The following is an 18,634-nucleotide window of genomic DNA, read 5'->3' on the forward strand; positions in this document are numbered from 1 at the left end:
TTAATGATTCTGGGACTGATCCCCCAAAAATTTATAAATCTACACTTCATGGGCTTATGCCATTTCTTTGCATATATTGAAGCATTTGTGAAGATTCAAAAATAGATAAGAGGTTAGATTTCCATCCCTACCCCTGGACATTATGCATTCTGTGGTGTAGTGTCTGCACTGTAGGCAGTCAGCTGAAGTACACATGGTAGGAATGTGCAGAAGATTTATTTGTTTTTCTCTCCCTTAGAGTACAACATTTTTCTGCATGGAGGAACTTTCTTCCCATACATGTGGATGTACACATCCTTTTCCATTCTGGAAATAACCTACAAACCATTTGCTAGGAAAGAATTCTACCTTTAAATCTATGGAGATTATAAATGTGCCATTAAGGAAAAAAATACCTGTTATCAGGCTGCATAAAGCAGCTTAGAGCCTTCCAAGAAGTCTGTTCAAACTGGTCAGAGCTGATGAATAAGACACCCACTGCTATAGGGTGATCCCACCATTATACCAAATTTGTGAGAATTCTAATTGGTTCTTTCTTGAAGATATGAATAAGAAAAGGATCAGTGGCACCTTTCCTGGATAACAGCCTTGACAGCGCACTGAAATCTAATCCCCATTTTGGAATATAAGCATATCCTAGGGCTGAACTGGGCAACGGTAGCAGAGTGGCAACCCTGGCAAACATGTTTAAGCAAGCATAAAGAGCTGGAGACAATTTTTGAAAGTCCAGTTGCATCCCTGTGCCCTCCAAAACTGGGTAGTAATGGCCACACCTAGCCTCCCTATCACCCTCCACACCCCCGCAACAAACCTGATGTGTTAAATGACCAGTGTGCCCTGCATTTTACACCGTGTCTGACTCTGTGTTCTTTACTGACACTTAGACAGATATATTCTGCCCTCCTTTGGCACCCTTTAGTGTCTCTACCTTCCACCATGTCTCTGCTGATGCTCCTTATACCAACTCCACCACTATTCTGGTTCAAGCAGACCTCTGTCCTCTGCAAAAGGTCTTGCCAGTTGCTCTAGTGCCGATGGTGGTGCAATCTTCACAGCTACTGGCACGGACTTCTGTTGCAATCTTGGAGCCTTTTAAAATTCTGGTCAAGGCCAAAAAAAAGATTCAAGCGTGTTTTAATGATGGTCTCTTTGTGAGCCTTGAGCTCTATGATTTGCACTTCTGAATTAGGTTAAGGATGATTCAGGCGTCGGTCACATGCCTAACTTTGTTTCACTTGATGATGCTGACAGTAGTGAGCTAAACAAGCTTTTCCTATTAAAAGCCTAGATTTGGAGTTTGACCTTGAATGTTCTTCTAGCCACCTATGAAGGAAATTACCTCCTTTAAGCTGTGCAGAGATCTTGTAGTCACTGTCCTCTTCCTCATAAACGTTTCTGCCCTTCAGTGAGACGCATATGGACTACATCTTGGCTGCAGGTGACTAACTGCTCTGCCCATCGCCTGGCCACATGAGACCCCAAGTTCTTGTCATTTCATCCTTCACCTGAAAACCTTGTGGTTCAAGCTTGCTCTTGCACACAACTTAACCCTAATTATTTCATCTCCACTCCTGTGAACAGGACTTCAAAATGTCTAGAGGCCATGGGTAGGAACGTGTTCACATAATGGAGCCTGGGTCTTAGCTCCTTGAATGCCACATGCATGTTGACCTATTATAACAATATCCTTTTGGAGATCGCTCCCAGCTGGTGACGCCTAATCTCCCGGACCATCTGCGTGGCACCTATGCTAAAGTGGTGTGTGATGGGCAAGCTGCCTCAAAGGAGGCCCTCCATTTGGACCATGTCGCAATGGATTTGAAAGCAAGGGATTATGGGCACTTCAGAGCCTGAATGCCCTCCTCTCTGTTTACTGGGGGCATTCTGGCAAAACATGAACTCTTCAATGGCTCATGTTGTTCGGCGAGTAGGGTGCTCTGGAGATCTAAGCAGGGTCGTCTCATAGCTCAAACTGTGGGTTTGACTTCTGCAGCCCACCAGTTCTACCAGCAGTAAAGGGAGTTCAGAGGTTAATCCCAGAGTTTATCGGCAACACCAGCCCGCCAAACTGATTCGGAAACCAAATCAGTTTTTTGTGCAGCTAAAGAGCTTGTTGTGTCTCGAAGGGTTGACAAGGACACCAACATCAATCTTCTTCGCCACCTCCATGGCCCCTAAGTCACTTTGGCTCACCCTCGAGGGAGGAGGTGTGTTCCTTGGGAGGGTTGGTGTTTCTGACGTGCTAGTGAGCCATTAATTCTAACCTTTGGGTTCTTCAGATCATTGAGAAGAGATATGCCCTTCTATTTCAGAAGTCACCTACCCTTATACCTACTATCCCCTCTGCACCTTCGGCAAACCATGCCCACATTCTCCAGGTCAAGGTTATCAAGCTTATGAGCAAAGGGACAATGGAGCTCATTCCAGAGTCCAAGGTTCAAGTCCATGGATGCTACTCCAGTTATTTCTTCTTCCCCAGGAAAGATTCTGGACCTTTGTGCCCTGATTTACTTTCTATGCAAGAAGAAATTCAAGCTATTGTCCCTCAAGTTCAAAGAGTGGATGTTGTTGCTTGACCTGTAGGACATATTTTTTATGTACTAATTGTGCATTTACACAGATTGTTCCTGTGGTTTGTACTGGGATCTAATCAATTCCATATTTTTCTACCCTGCGATTTAGCCTTACGTCAGCACCTCGTGTTTACACAAAGGTCACACCAATGATTGCGGTTCATCTTGACAGGTCAAGAGTGCATGTGTTCCTGTACCTGGACAGCCGGCTTATAAAGACAAACTTTCTTCAGGTGTGGTCAGACCTTTATCAGAGCACTATCTCCTTTCTCTTCTACTTGGGTTTCTTCATCAACTACCCTTAGTCTCAATTCCATCCCATGTAGATCCTCCTCTTCATTGGGGCAGAGATGGACACTGTCTCCCGCAATCGCCTTTCCACCTCCACAGCTAGTCAGGGATGTACAAGGTATGATCCTCATGTTCCAGGAAGGAGCTCATCTTGTAGTTCATCTTTCTCATCTTGAGCACTCCTGCCAGACCGGGCCTTCGGTGTGAGAACGTTTTGCTTGAGTTTAGTCCTGTGCTGCTTATTTTCCTTAGGAACCATGGCAGAGCAGGATCCTGCTATGCCCCTCACAGTGGACAACCTCTTGCCTCCAACCCTCAGTGGCACACAACACCAGTCAGTACAGGCTTGTTACCACTTCTACATGAAAGGCTTAAACATGTCTGTTTGCAAATATGATTTGCTGTGCTGGCAAGAGCCAAGATATTGCCCTAAAATGATTTTCAAGTCAACAATTTGCACGCATCACAACTTTACAGGCAGCAGCTGTAGAGGTTCTACTACTCTCTAAACACAGTACAATAACTGAAAAGATTTAGGAAGACTGCTCTAGTCCCACCATGTCAAGCATGTTGTGCCAGACTCGACCGAGTATACCGCACTATATTAGGCTATAAGATGTTGAGTCCTTTTTGCAGTAACAAGATGTGCAATGCAGGTGGGCTATGTGGTTCATCGCCTCTACTGGCGAACAATGATTTGTGTTTCATTAGCTTCTATGCAGTTGTTTCGAGAATAACCTCTTGGTTGCCCCCTTTCTGCCTGTTCAGCTAACATCAAGTTGTTTTTAGAGTAAATTATGGTTTGCCCCCTCATTTCTTCCTGATTCAGCTAACCTAAAGCTGTTTCTAGAGTAACCTCTTCTTAGCCCCCCCCCCTCCTTCTGCCTGATTCAGCTAACATCAAGTTGGTTCTAGACTAACCTCTTGTTGCCCCCCGTCTGATTTAGCTAACTTCAAGTTGTTTCTAGAGTAATTTCTCGTTCGACCCTTTCTACCTGATTCAGCTAACAGCAAGTTATTTTTAGAGTAACATCTGCATAGCCCCCTTTCTACCTGATTCAGCTAACAGCAAGTTGTTTCTAGAGTAACCTCTGGTTTGCCCCCTTTCTACCTGATGCAGCTAACAACAAGTTATTTCTAGAGTAACCTATTCTTAACACCACCCTACCTGATTCAGATTAGGGGTGGGCGGAATTTGCGAAAGCGACTTTCGCAAATTATCGCGAAAATGTTAAAAATCTCCGCAAACAAGCGGAAATATCGCGAAGATGCGGAAGTTTTTTTCCCGCCCGTTCGCGATATTTTTTGCATGGTTGCGGGTCGCTAACTTACCCCTGTGGTTGCTCGCGGGCGACGCCATCTTGTTTTCAGTTGTCTCGCGGTGCATGATCGCGAGAAAAAAGACGTGATCGCGCGACGCATGACGTCACTGCGGACGCGAACTGTCGCGAGACAGCGCAAATGGCTAAAACAATACAACATCTCATGGAGAACGCGACCGGATCGGGAAAACTTGTCGGCGAACGCGGGGATTCAGGTAAGGCGATCGCGCGAGAATGTATTATTTTACAGCGCGAGCAAGAACCAAATTATCGCAAAGCTGCGGAATGCGGAAATGTTGACATTTCTGCGCTCTCCGCGGAACGCGGAAATGCCAAATTATCGCAAATTCCGCGAACGGAACGGAAATTTTGCCCAGGCCTAATTCAGATAACATCAGGTTGTTTCTACAGAAACCTTTAGTTACCCCCCCCTCTTCTACCTGATTTAAGCTATCATCAAGTTTTTTGTAGAGTAATCTCTGGTTAGCCCCTCCTGCCTAATTCAGCTAAAATCAAGGTATTTCTAGAGTAACATTTGGTTATCCCCCTCTTCTGCATGATTCAGCTAACATCAAGTTGTTTCTAGTGTAACCTCTGGTTAGCTCCCTTTCTGTTGGTTCCAGGTAAGGTGGATGAGTGAGTCTGTTGATATGCTTATATTGTTTGTCCTTCCTAAACTAACAACACTCTCGCATCACTCACTAGGACTCTGCTGTACCACTGAGATCTCTTTTGCTCTTACAGATTTTTCACCAGCCTTGTTTTACTGGAATTAATCAGTGAGACACCCCTGAAGGCAGTGACGCGGAAGTACGGGTGCAGTCGTGGCCAGCTCCAGTCTTTACAGCAGTCTGCGGCTACATATGCTGGTAGGTCATTCTTAAAGGTTTATGGAATGGATCAGAGATATAGTGACTGGGGCACAATATGTTTTCCAGGTCCCTTACAGTGTAGGGGAATGACATTCTGGGTAACACACAAGACCCTGGAGGTCGAATGCTACCTTTGGCCCCATTTTTTTCTAAACGTCTTGAAAGAAGCTGTCGCAATCTACACATGCAACAAATTCTGCGACCTCCTCCCTGGTTAATGCAGTACTGAGGAAATCTGCTTTAGGTTTCCTTTTCAGCCCCTAGTTTAATCTGAGCTTTATTTATTTTTGTTATAATGAATGAACATGCAAACACGTGTGAAATGTGCATGCTTGTTAAGATGCACATGCTCGTGATCCTGTACATGCTTGTGAAGAATTGCACACTTTGGAATATTTGCACACTGATATGATTGTGACCACTAGACCACTGTGGTTTCTCCGATGTTTTTGTATTGTTTATGTATCCATTAAATGTGTCCCTATTTCAGTCTTATTGTGGTATAAAGAAGAATAAATCATTGTTAAGGTTTTCGCTGCAGAGTGCATGTGTATATAAGTGTCCTTCTTGACAGTGACTAAGGAAGACTCATCCTCTTTGTAAGAGAGGCAGCGTGTATTCTAGTAATTCTAGAAGGTGGCACACATCGCAAAAACCTTTTAAGAAAGCCATACCAGCTATAGGCACCCTTTATCTGTTTTTCTGATGCTCATGTTGGTTACAGCGGTTGGAAAGACTTAAATAGTGCAATGTTGTGAATGCAATAGGATATATAAAGCATAATCAAGAGAGCTAGACAGGGACCCGCAGTGAATATAAATGTAATTGGAAAGGAAAACAACTTGCATCAGGGAAACACAAGTGTATTACTTTTTTGTAAATTCTATTTAAATACTGATGCTGTTCAACATCTAGCTGACTTTAAGGCGTGTTAGAAAAATTTACTGACTTGCTGCACCAGTTCTCTACAAAGAATGTATTATTTAAATGAATCAGAATAACTCAGTGCATGTGGGTGATCATGGGAGACTTTGTCTTCAACAAAGAGGAAATGTTATGTTATGTTATGCACTTTTGTATTGCGCACAGCTGCCCCAGCTAAGGGGCGTCCTGGCGCATGGCAGGCAATGTGCAACAGATAGCAGAAACACAACACAGATAAAAGATCTATTTAAAAAAGAAACGTTTTCAGAGCTTTGCGAAAGGCCAAGAGGTCAGTCAGTAGCCGCAAGTCCACAGGGAGGGAATTCCAGAGTTCAGCCGCCCTCACCCGAAAAGAGCGACCACCAGCCCGACACAACCTGTATCGGGGGACCACCGCGAGCGCTTGGCTTCCCGATCTCAAAGCGCGGGAAGGAACATACCACGACAGGAGGTCAGCAAGAATTGGCGGACCTACTCCCCTCAAGATCTTAAACGCCAAGCACAACACCTTGAACTGGATGCGTGATTTAATGGGGAGCCAATGCAAGGATCTCGAGACACCTGAGACAGAGCTCCTTCGGGGTAAGCCTACAATGGCTCTAGCCGCGGCATTCTGCACTCGTTGAAGGCGGGTAGTCTCCGCCACGTTGGTCCCTACCAAAAGCGAGCTGGCATAGTCCAGGCGAGATAATACCGTGGCCTGGACTATCAGCTGCCTGGTACCACGGTCAAAGAACTTAAGAATGGGCCTCAGCGACCGCAAGATGCCAAAACAGCCGGCCGCGATTTTCTTCGAGTGGCCCTCGTAACTGAGAGCGGGATCCATCCACACTCCCAAATTCCTAAGTTCAGTGACCGGGAGAGGGACCGGCCCCAGTTCAATGGGCCACCACTTGTCCCCCCACAGTTCCGCCTTCCTGCCAACGATCATGATCTCGGTTTTCTTCGCGTTGAGCTGGAGACAGTTGTTCTTCATCCAGCTTGCCACCGCCCTAAGTCCACTCTGAAACCTGGGGGCATCCCGATCCGCATCCCCGCTGATAGTCACCGCTAGCTGAGTATCGTCAGCATACGAGACCATAGTCATGTCCCATTGCTTGACGATCTCAGCCAGCGGTCTCACATACAGATTGAAAAGCGTGGGACTCAGCGAGGAGCCTTGCGGGACCCCCTGTCTCAGAGGAAGGAATTGGGACTGGTACGGTGGCAGCGCAACGCTAAAGAAACAATCGTTCAGGAAAGAGCGAAACCACTGGAGGGCAGAGCCACCCAGCCCGACCTCCTCCAGGCGATGCAACAGGATAGGATGGGACACGGTGTCGAACGCGGCGCTCAGATCTAATAAAACGAGCGCCGCTGTCTGCCCCGCATCCATCACTGTGCGTAGGTGTTCAGCCATGGAGAGAAGGGCAGACTCCGTGCTGTGACCAGCACGGAAGCCATTTTGGGTGGGATCCAAGATGTTAAACTGGATGAGGTGGGCCGAGAGAACTTTGTTGACATGGGCCTCCATTACTTTGGTAGGCCAGGGAAGCAAAGAGATAGGCCGATAGTTTTCAGGCTTGTCTGGGTCCAGTGAGGGCTTCTTTAGGATGGGGGAAACCATCGCCCGCTTCCAGCTACGGGGGACCGTGCCCGACTCCAACGAGATGTTGATCAGGGAGTGTACCACGGTCCGACCCACGAACGACTCATCTCTAAAGAGAGCCGAACTGAGAGGGTCGGCGGGGGACCCAGATTTCACCTGCTTTGCCAAGATGTGAAACCCTTCTATGGAACATCGCAAAGTATAGGCAACATTTGTTTTCTTTTTATCTTGTAGGGAAATTATACAAAATGTCAAAACACATCCACAAATGTATATGGGTTAAAAAAGTAAATGGAGCCAGATTGATTCTTTAAAATGTTTCCTTTTTAAGATAGAAATAAAATGAAGAGAACAGTTCCCATAGACATACATCGTATATAGACCTAAACTACACTGGTGCTTCACTGCAGACAAAACCTATCACTGACTCTGGGTAATGTGAACAAACTCGTCTGACAAAAACGACAAGGTTGTTGTACAGAAGCACACCGAGAAGGACGAGTCCAGAGCGACCTCTTTATGGTCTGCTGACTTTGCAATGCACTGTAATAACTGGTACCAATAATTTCTCTGGCCAATTGCATCAGGTACTGGATGCCATGAAATAGTCCATCAGTAGAAAGGGAATCAGCAGCCTCTAAAAGCTGCCCTTTTGTGTCTATTCCTGTCCACAATTAAGCCTGTTTGCCATTGAAGAAAAAAACAAAAGGTCATCCTTGACCTACAAGGTCCTGTCCCAGGAAATATGCCTTAGTCTTAGTGTTCTGCGGGAGTTCAAGCACTTTAAGGTAAAGGTCATCTTCAGTGATCAGCTGTATAGATGTGATACTGAGACCGAGTTTATTCTATGGATCAACTGTCCAAGATACCCAAGAGCTGAAACAGGAGGAGTTGGACAAAGTGGCGGTTGTGTCCTCCAGTTCCTTTTTGTCGCTGTAATTCTTCTGATAGTCTGGTGCCTCTTTTGTAATCACTGCACGGTGCTCATTGGAGAGGGAAGAGGGGCCTACAAAGCTGAACCTCCCACAGTTCAATATCACCCTTAGTTGCATGGATTTAACTGTAGGCCACCAGACAGAATATGGTTTGCTTATTTATCTGTTGTGCGAGCTGTTATTCACTAGGGTTTGGGCATTCTCAGACTGCCCAGTGCATTAGTGTAGATATCAAACTGAATATACTGCTTATAAAAATGAAACTAAGGAAAAAAGCAGAGGCATGATACCATGTGAGGATGTAGATTTACGGCTAGAGTGGTCGACCTCGAAGCTGGGGAACTGGGTTCGAGTCTTGGCAATGACGCTAAAACATCCTGTGATTCTGAGAAAATCACTTAATCTCCCCGTGCCTAACAAAAATGAATGTGTCCTTCTGTAACAAAACTGGTGCTCATGTAAAGCACTCTGATACCCGATTTCTCGGTTCTAGTTTGCGCTATATAAAACTCTTAAAAAAATGTGACAGTACAGCACCTGAGAATGTAGTATCCTGGCCTTTCATGGCTGCTTCAGCTGTAGTGAAGCCTTCTTGGGCCACCTTTGGTTCTCCATTTTAGTTTTTACATTTTACATGTTTTAGCAGATTTCATTTAGCTGTATTATGTTTTATATGTTTTGCTTACACTATATTATTCTGAGAAGACACTGTACATGCTGCTTATTTTTAAAGAGCCTTTCTACATAATCTGTACATTTGTTCAAGGCTAGGAGCACAGAACAAGATATCATAGTGCTTGCGTTGCCCATTTGAGGGCAGCTTCTAACATATAGACACATCATTGCATCAGTGCTGTACCTCTAACACGTAGCTTTTATTATATAAAAGGCACACTGGCCTTCAGAGGTCAGAGAGCAGGACTCTGGTCACGACTGTCATGGAACTAATGCTGTGTTCGACATGCAGCTCTGCTTACGCTGATTTCCATCCTGCAGAGTGGGATTGCCAATCCACTTCAGACCGATTCCCTGGTCCAGTTATCCATGTACGGTGGCTCAGGCTAACCTAAGAGATCCGGCAGAGGGTACACCCATTATGCTCTCAGAGTAGGGGTAGTAATAGGTAGACGTGCAGAAATCAGCCTGCCATGGTTGGACTGTTTATTCTTTTCACTATGTTCATCATGCTGGTTACTTTGCTTTCTTATCTGCCTTAGAATCGCAGCTCATTCTTTCTATGCAAGATTAAAATTGTTTCAATAAATGTATGGAAATCTTTATTTGTATCTTTCCTTGTGTTTACCGAGGGGATTCATAAGTAAACAACATAAGGGGTAAGATCTGTTTCCACTATTTCCTTGGGAATCAGAGTGTCATATTCGAGGTTACCAAAATCACCTGCCACTCCAGGAAAGGTTAGGAGTTCGAGGGAGGCACTGTGAGTGATCTAGGAATTGGGCCGACAGTCTCTGATGTTGTAGATGGACTCAGACCCTGCATTCTGAATTTCTGTCATCCTAATACGCAGTCCTACCTTTTCTAGTGGGAACCATATAACCCATCATCTCACAAAAGAGTTAGTTTTGAAGGAAGCTGAATTTTCATTCTGTAAGAGATGTCACTGCTGTATGGCAGCCCTAATCATTGGCCTTATATCCCATTATGTCTTCCCCGAGTATCTGGCTCTCATCTTCAAAACTCATCAAACCATAATTGCTGTTGATAAGACAATTAGCTACAGATGCAATTCCTGCACGGAGTGCAAAGGCAGTTGCCTGCATGCAACACAATCTAAAGCAAACCATTGCTAAATTACACCATTTTGGGAACTGACCTACCTGAGCACATTGCTGTTTTTGGTACTATTATGATTGTTTGCATAACACCTTGTGCGTCATTTCATTTGTCCAGTTGAAGCCATTTGAGGTAGGTATAAGCTCACATCTCCTTCTGTTGGGGTTTAGCAGTTATTTGAGTGGCGAAATCTAAATTGCATTTTGGTAGGAAGTGCATAATTTGTGAATACTGTCCAGATGGAGCTTATGTTGTAGGTGACATATGTAATCCATCACTTTTGCAGGCATGGTGACCGTGTTCAGCAATCGTCTGGGCTGGCACAACATGGAGTTGCTGCTGTCTCAGTTCCAAAGCCGGCTCACATTTGGTGTGCAGAGAGAGCTCTGTGACCTTGTGCGGGTGTACCTGCTGAACGCTCAGCGAGCGAGGGCGCTATACAATGCTGGCTTCGTCAACGTGGCCGATCTCGCCAGAGGGGACATTTCTGAAGTGGAAGCTGCTATAAAGAATGCTGTACCCTTCAAGAGGTGAGGAGTCAAATGGAGCATATGTGTATATTGCCACTTCAGGAAGCAAAATGTATGAGTCTCTCTTTTCGTCTTGCATTTGATATTATCTTTGTGTAGTAATAATTATTTAAGCAAACTGATTCTAGGGCTCCCTCTCCATTGCATCCTGTTTATATGACCGCTTTTTCCATCCTGGTCCCATATCCTTTCCTCCTGAGCCCCACCCCCAGTGGACAGTCCATATCTTCAAAGGTCATTTATGATTTGTGTACAGCTGGTGCAGTCCACTTACTTGTCTTTTTCTCTTGGGCCACCTTTTATCTGGGTGCCTTTTTGTAGACCTTTTTCCCACCCTCCAGCTTTCTGCACTTGCTGTTGCCCCCCCTGCTTACTGCGCATGTCTGTAGATTCAAGGAATTTCAATCCAACAGAAGAAATGTTTCTAAATCTGACCTCAACTCATCAAGCTCACAGTGCCTGGAGTTTGACCCCATCTCATGTGCATGTGTTGCACAAATGATTCTTATGCTGCACTCCTTGAAGATATTTATCTGCGACTCTCTGTAAACGTTTAGGGCTACAGGGCTCCAAAACAGAAGGCTCCTCCCCCGAGATATCATTTGTCTTTTGTACTGACTGTCTACATCAGAGAATGACTGGCTGTCTGAGACCTTCCTGCCTGATGTTCTTTTTAAGCCTTTTGCTGGAACTTGTGTTCTGTTTAATAGTGGGCAGTCACATGAGATGTTTCAGGATACTAACTTTGTCTGAGGGTCTTGGCTTTGCTAGGTCCCCCTCGTGAGCATCACCAGCAGTGCGTCAATCTGATACTTCTAGAAATACCAGCGTTGCTTTCATGTGTGAACTATTCATCGCAGTCTTGAGATATAGAAACTCACATAATGCAGTGGGTGAATTCTGTTGATATGTTAAGGGACATGTTAAAATCAGCAGGTACAGTCAGTCTGCTCAGTGGTCTCGGGTAACCTATCTTTGATGCTTTTGACGATTTTAACCTGGAATAGTTGATTACACTTTGGCAGCGCAGCTAAGTGGATGAAACTCGTGCCTCCTCCTCGGACAGTCTTGTATCCCCCACTCTCCAAGACTTTCTCCTTCAGGGGTAATTTAAATTTTTTCAATAATGAATGGGTCCCCTGCCCTTTGGGGGACTTCACTGGATCTCAACTTCTGATAATTGTTGATTTCGTTGAAGATTTTACCTCGTCTCGAACCCCCATTACGCAAAGTCACAAAGAGAAACAGCGCCCACAAATATTCTGTGTTCGTTATTTTTCTTCTAGTTTCAAAAGACGTGTCTTTTTTTATTTTTAACAACTTAATGTATAGTTGTTCATACAAAGGAGTGGTGATCAGGGTTATAAAACATAAGATGATCTACATTACAAATACAATATGAAGAGGCAAAATAGTTAGAGTATGATACAAAAACGAGACCATTACATCAAAGCAGAATAACTGGGAGAAGGACCGCCTCATGTACCGAGGCACTAATGCCTCTAAGAGTCAGTCCTCAAGTTTGTGAATTGGTGAGGAGGTTTCTCTATGCAGACGAGTCCCCCTCAACCTCAAACTAGGAAGTGTCCACCCTACCCATGCTACATTTTCAGGACACACGTTCTGAACGGTATCTACGTTTGATTGAACGTCATCATTCTATCATGAATGATGGCTGTCGATTTCTTCATTGTTCATAGGTACCATGTCTTTGTCCACCATAACTTCCGGGAGGTGAGATCATGGAGATTCCAGATCTTAGTGATCTTGAGTCTGACCGCTTGTGGGTTATAAAGTGACTCGAGCCTTAAAAGGATACTGACCCTTTTCTCTGATAGCCAAGCAGCAGTGCCAAGGGATCTTATTGGAGAACTGGCCTACTTATGACTTGTACAGTATCAGTAATTTTATTCCAAAGGCTTTAATGTGTGTGAAAGACCACAACATATGCACACACATCCCTCTCAAGTCACGGGCCCTCCAATATGCATCCAAATCACTGTGCTTTGCTTTCAGTTGATCTGGTGTTAGGTCACGGTTTACTTTTATGGTGGTGCTCCCTGCACTCCCTAAACTTCCTGGGGTACTGGTCATTTCTGCCACTTACTTGATAAGAGCTTTTCCCCCCTCAGAAGGAGGAGGGTGATGGCATACGTTTTCCTTCACATGCAGTTTTAGTCTCATTCACAAAATGCTACACCAACAGCAGGTCGACTGGCTCCTGCCCCATAAAGATGGTACTAAAGACGCTTGCATGGATGCCTCCTAAGTTAGGGCCTAGACCTGTAGATAATGGTTCCTTGGTGACCTCCTCCATGTCATTTTAATTGAATGTCATGTAGAAGATTGTAAAGGATTGTATTTCATGATAACCTGGTAGCAGCCTCAGCGTCAACAGTGGTTTTATATCCCTCGTACGTATGGGTCTTCTGGATCTGCTGGAAGCTGAGGTTGGGCCTTACAACATCCTTTCACCTGTTCCCTTGATTCAGTGCAGACAGTAACGCCAAAGAGCAGTCCAAGGAGCAGATAGAGGATTGTCAACTGTGTCCTTTTCAAACAACAAGTGAGCCATCGATAGAAGACTGATTTTGTACTTTGAATGTTTGTCGCAACTTTTCTGACTGCCAGTTGAAACAAAATCGGTCTTCCAGCACCAACATGTTCAAGCTAAGAGTTCCCGCGAAGTTCTAGTTCCTCTACCACCTCTATCGGGCTAAAGGATAATTGTTTATCTAGTCATCTAGATAGTCAATTCTTTACGTTCCTATCTGCTCAACCTAAGTTTTAGGTAAGACTTTTTAACAAGGACCAGAATCTAGCTTGAGATTTCTGTTAATGCAATTATTCTGAAAGAGAATTCTAAGGCTAGAGCTAAAGGAGAAGAATTGGTGATGGTTTTTGTCACCTAAACAAGTGAGTTTTTTATTTTTTTTTACCAGAAACAAGTTTGGAAGAGCAAAGAGATTTCTTGATTACAGATAGAATCTACAAATAATGTTTATGGATCACTACAACACCTAATGGACTCTGGCCTTGACCGTCTGGGCAGTTAATATGTTAATGACCCCATATGCTAGCTTTTCATTTTCTGCGTACCGACAATCGCCTAATTAACAATATTGAGAGGGACTGTGCAAAGATGGATTACAAGAAGTTAATATTAGTGTTAATTATCACAAGTGCCAGCTATCATAAAATAGATTTGAGGTGTCTTCTCCAGCGGTTATGCAGTAGGATAGTAACAGCAATGCAGAAGTGATGCAGAGCAACTTAGTACAAGACCATGCAGAAAAAACTGAGCTAAAAGAAGCAGAGCACACCTTCCTTGAAAGTAGATATTCCATAATATACCTTTCTGATCTCCACTGCTGTGGTGAAGGCAAATCTAGAAATAAAGAACTGGCAGATGGAAGTCCTATTAAATGTGGTGGGGAATGCAAATGTTCTACTGTGGCGAATAACTAAAAATCTGAAGCAACATCCCGAAGAACGGTTAGCAGTTGCCTTTACTTCAAAGTATAAGATTCCTAGAACCTTTTGGTAGCTTTAAATTACACATGGAAAGAAAACTGGCAAAGTAGCCAGTAAATATGATTGCTGATGTCTCAGATGATCTCACGTCAGTGACGAAGCCAAGTCACTTACTAGATTCAGGTAAGCACAAGGCTGTACCATCTGCCTTCAAATGCACACTGATTAATGGTTGTTCAATTAACTCTAAAAATGTCGAGATGTAGGAAATGATGACTAATGTCAAACCTTGTGGCTCCTGTCATCGGGCGATGTCCATGACGGATAAGCACCTATTATGCCATTGGTGCCTGGAGCGCGACCACGACCCAAAGTTGTGCTCCGAGTGCCAGGGCATGAACGCGAAGGCTGTGCAGGAGCGGTCCTGAAAGCTCTCAGAGGCCCGGTGCTTGGCTCAGCCTTGCTCTCGTTCGAGGGGAAGGTCTTGAGGAAAGTCGCAAAGCCCACACTCCTCGCACTTGAAGTCGTCAGGAAAACACAAAAGAAAGAAGCACAGGTGTTCTTTGACTTCTCCCCGTCGGTCGGCCGACGTGACCCTTGACCCCAAGCGTTGTCGTTCGAAAGCTTCATCTCCAGTGCCTACTTCAGAGATGACTCCGTGCCTCCCTGCCTTTCCAGGAGCCGGGGCGTCTCCTGCCCAGATTCAAAACATTTATGAGGCCTTTTACCTCAACTTTGGGCAGCCCTGCTCTGCTCCGCTGGAATGCCTTCCGACCCCACGGAGTCTGTCGGGGGGTCTGGGACTCAGACACCAGCGGCTCTGGCACCTGCTCCAGAGGGTCGCCGTGCATCCAGGCCTGGTTCCGGTTCGACACTGGTGGATCCCATGCGACCTTCCCCGACGTCGATACCACGATGCTCCCGGTGTTGACCGTGCCCCCGGTCGACACCTACCCCATGGTCATCCCTGAAGTTGTCATGGAGCCGGACCAACGACAATTCCGACTCCGGAAGGGCTTCCTGGCATTCCTTTTGGGCCAGAATGTGAGGAAGAGGACTGGGAGGGGCTGCTGGACCCTTCAACTGACCAGCTTGAAAAACACTGGACTGGCAAATGGACCTGGGTGATGGCCATGGTCTGGACATGTCCCCTGGCACTGGCTTGATTTCTCCCCCTACCGTAGCTACGGAGGTAGCTTCCTATGCGGTGGTGGTGAGGAGGGCAGCTGAGGTCCTCAGCCTCAAGCTGTCTAAGGTGGCAGTCAGGACTACCCTCCTGACAGAGGTGCTTCAGCCTGCGGCTTCCACTTCTGAACCCCTTTTGCCATCAATGAAGCCCTCATGTCTTTCTGGGCATTTGGTCGAAGCCCCGCACAGGGGCTCCTGTGGATAGGACGATTGGCCACCTTCCTGCTCCGGGTGACCCTGCGTTCCTGACCCAACACCCTTCCCTGAGAGCTTGGTAGTCCAAGCCTTATCATCAAAAGGCGCATTCCTTTCTGCTCCCCAGATAGGGAATTCAAGAAGCTGGACCACCATAGGAAGATGTTTTCTTCCTCCAGCCTGGCATTGCGGTCAGTGAGTACTGCATGCCTCTTGGGCCGATACTCCCATACTATCTGGGATACAGTCACGCAGGTGCTTCCTCAGTGCCCAAGGAAGCCTGGGCTGTTCTCTGTTAAGCAGTTGCAGACAGGAAGAATGCAGCCAAATTTCCGATACAATGTGGACTGGATACCACCGACTGACTGGGCAGAACGATTGCCACGTCGGTAGCTGTTAGGCGCTACGCCTCGTTGAGGACTTCTGGCTTCTCGGGGGATGTCCAGTCTTCTTTGATGGACATGCCCTTTGACATTCGTCTTTTTGGCGACAAGGCAGACTCTGTGCTGGAGCGCTTCAAGAATTCTCGAGCTACGGCCATATCCTTGGACCTCGCGGCTACCTCTTGTCCACCTCAGTCTGCTTTCGTCCCTTTCATGGCTACGCAAAGGGTGCCCAACCATGTCCTGTCCAGTCTAGCCACAGAGCTATGCCAGCTGTCCAGCCTCTAGGTGGCCGGGGATGTGGGACCCAGTATCCTCGTGGGTCTGGGAGCCAGCGGACGGGCCACTCCACCTTTCCCTCCCACCCTACCACCATCTCCAAACTTTCCTAGTCCGACGTTCCAGGCCCATCAAAAGCCATTCGGTGGCAGGATCAGCCATCACCTCCTCCAGTGGCAATCCAGCACGTCGGACAGGTGGGTTCTGAAAATAGTCCGAAGGGGCTACTTCTCCTCCTTCAAGACTATTCTCCCTCCATGCCACCTTCTTACAATCGCATGTCGGAGGATCATTTGGCACTTCTCCACCAGGAATTGTCGTCTCTCTTGGCCAAGGGAGCTATAGAGAGGGTCCCATGCCAGAAGTAGGTTGTGGTTGTTATTCCTGCTACTTTCTGGTACCCAAGAAGGACAAAGGCCTGCGTCCTATCCTAGACCTCTGGGCCCTCAACTTCCAACTCCAGAAGGAGAATTTCAAAATGCTCACCCTAGCCCAAGTTCTATCTGCACTTGTCCCAGGAGACTGACTGGTGGCGTGGGACTTGCTGGACGCCTAATTTCTATCCTGACAGACCACAGACGCTATCATTGGTACACGGTAGGCCACAAACACTGTCACTTCACTGTGCTGCCCTTCGGCCTTACCAGGGCCACTCGGGTGTTCATAAGGGTGATGAAGGTGGTCGAAGCTCATCTGCGCCGATTAGGGGTTTCAGTCTTCTCATATCTCGACCACTGGCTGTTGAAGTCGGGCTTGCCCCAGGCTGTCGTCTCCCATCTCTAGACTACGGCAGACCTCCTGTGCTTGCTGGAGTTCACTATCAACGTGCCAAAGTCACACCTGACTCCCTCTCAGATGCTCCCCCTCATATGGACGGTTCTGGACAGAGTGCAGTTTTGGGCCTTTCCTCCCGAGCAGCGAGTCCTGGATATTCGGGCTATAACACCAATGTTTCAGCACCTATCCCGAATTTCGGTGAGAATGACTCCGAGGCTCCTGAGCCTCATGGTGTGCTGCATCCTGCTGGTGGGTCATGCCAGTTGGCATATGCGGGCTCTGCAGTGGGACCTGAGGTTCCAGTGGGTATAAGATGAGGTGAATCTTTCAGACTACATCCAGATCTCCACCTCTGGACATGGCTGGAACATCAGGACATAACCCTGTGGTTCAACACCTTGCGGTCTCCCTGAACGCCAGGGCGGACGAACTCAGGTGTCTGTGCCTAGTTGATCACAAATGGTGTCTCCATTCGGAGGTTGCACAATGTCTCGTCCACCTCAGTCTGCTTTCGTCCCTTTCGTGGCTACGTGAAGGGTGCCCAGCCATGTCCTGTCCAGCCTAGCCACAGAGTTATGCAAGCTGTCCAGCCTCTGCGTGGCCGGGGATGTGGGACCCAGTATCCTCGTGGGTCTGGGAGCCAGCGGACGGGCCATTCGGAGGTGGTACAATGTCTCTTTCAGCGGTGGGGAGATCCATAGTTAGATCTGTTCACCTCTGAAGAGAACGCGCAATGTCAGCAGTATTGGAGTTTCCAAGGCGGCGCTCGCTCGGCGACGCTTTTTCACAAGTGGAGCTTTTGGCCTCCTGTACGCCTTTCCGCTTGGACCACTTCTGCCCAGAGTGCTCAGTAAGATCAAGCGCGACTGGGCTCAAGTCATTCATATAACTCTGGATTGGGCATGAAGGATCTGGTCCCCGGAACTTCTGAACATGGCCATCTATCCTCCGATCAGACTGCCCCTTCGGGAGGATCTTCTGTCGCCACAGCAGGGGAGAGTTCTTCACCCAAACCTATCCAGTCTCCACCTCCTTGTGTGGAGATTGAACAGCAACAGTTGACAGCTTTCGTCCTTCCGCCTGAAGTGTGTGGATATTATCTTGGCAGCCAGGCATTCCTCCACTAAAACGTTATATGCTTGTAGATGGAACAAATGTGTGGCATGGTGCAGAGAAAAGGCTGCTGACCCCCTTTCTGCTCCTCTTTCTAAAGTCTTTTTGTACAGTCTTTCTTTGGCCCGGCAGGGATCTGCCCTGGGCACTTTTAAAGGATATCTTGCAGTCATCTCTGCTTTTCTTCGGCTGCCATATCAGCCTTCCTTATTCATATCTCCTATTGTGAACATATTATTGAAGGGCCTACTCATCTGATCCCTCCCTCTCCTTTCTAATGCCACAATGGGACTTAAATCTTTCTCACTTTTCTTATGTGCGACCCCCTTCAAGCCTCCTCATAACTGTCGCCTCTGGTTGCAGACTCTCAAAACTGCCTTCCATGTTGCCATCACC

At 46.6% G+C, this 18,634-nt stretch overlaps 1 protein-coding gene across 4 annotated transcripts in view; it reads left to right on the top strand.

Annotated features, from left to right (window-relative positions):
• POLQ (DNA polymerase theta) overlaps window positions 1–18,634 on the top strand; it is a 580,345-nt gene that overhangs the window by 177,782 nt on the left and 383,929 nt on the right. For all 4 annotated transcript variants that reach the window (XM_085621032.1, XM_085621029.1, XM_085621031.1 and 1 more), the window contains exons 15-16: window positions 4,931–5,055; window positions 10,586–10,829. In XM_085621032.1, coding sequence (XP_085477158.1) covers window positions 4,931–5,055; window positions 10,586–10,829 — 369 coding nt within the window. The remainder of the gene's footprint in view (window positions 1–4,930; window positions 5,056–10,585; window positions 10,830–18,634) is intronic.

Source organism: Triturus cristatus, chromosome 8 (assembly GCF_964204655.1).
Source record: "Triturus cristatus chromosome 8, aTriCri1.1, whole genome shotgun sequence".
Taxonomy (NCBI): Eukaryota; Metazoa; Chordata; class Amphibia; order Caudata; family Salamandridae; genus Triturus; species Triturus cristatus.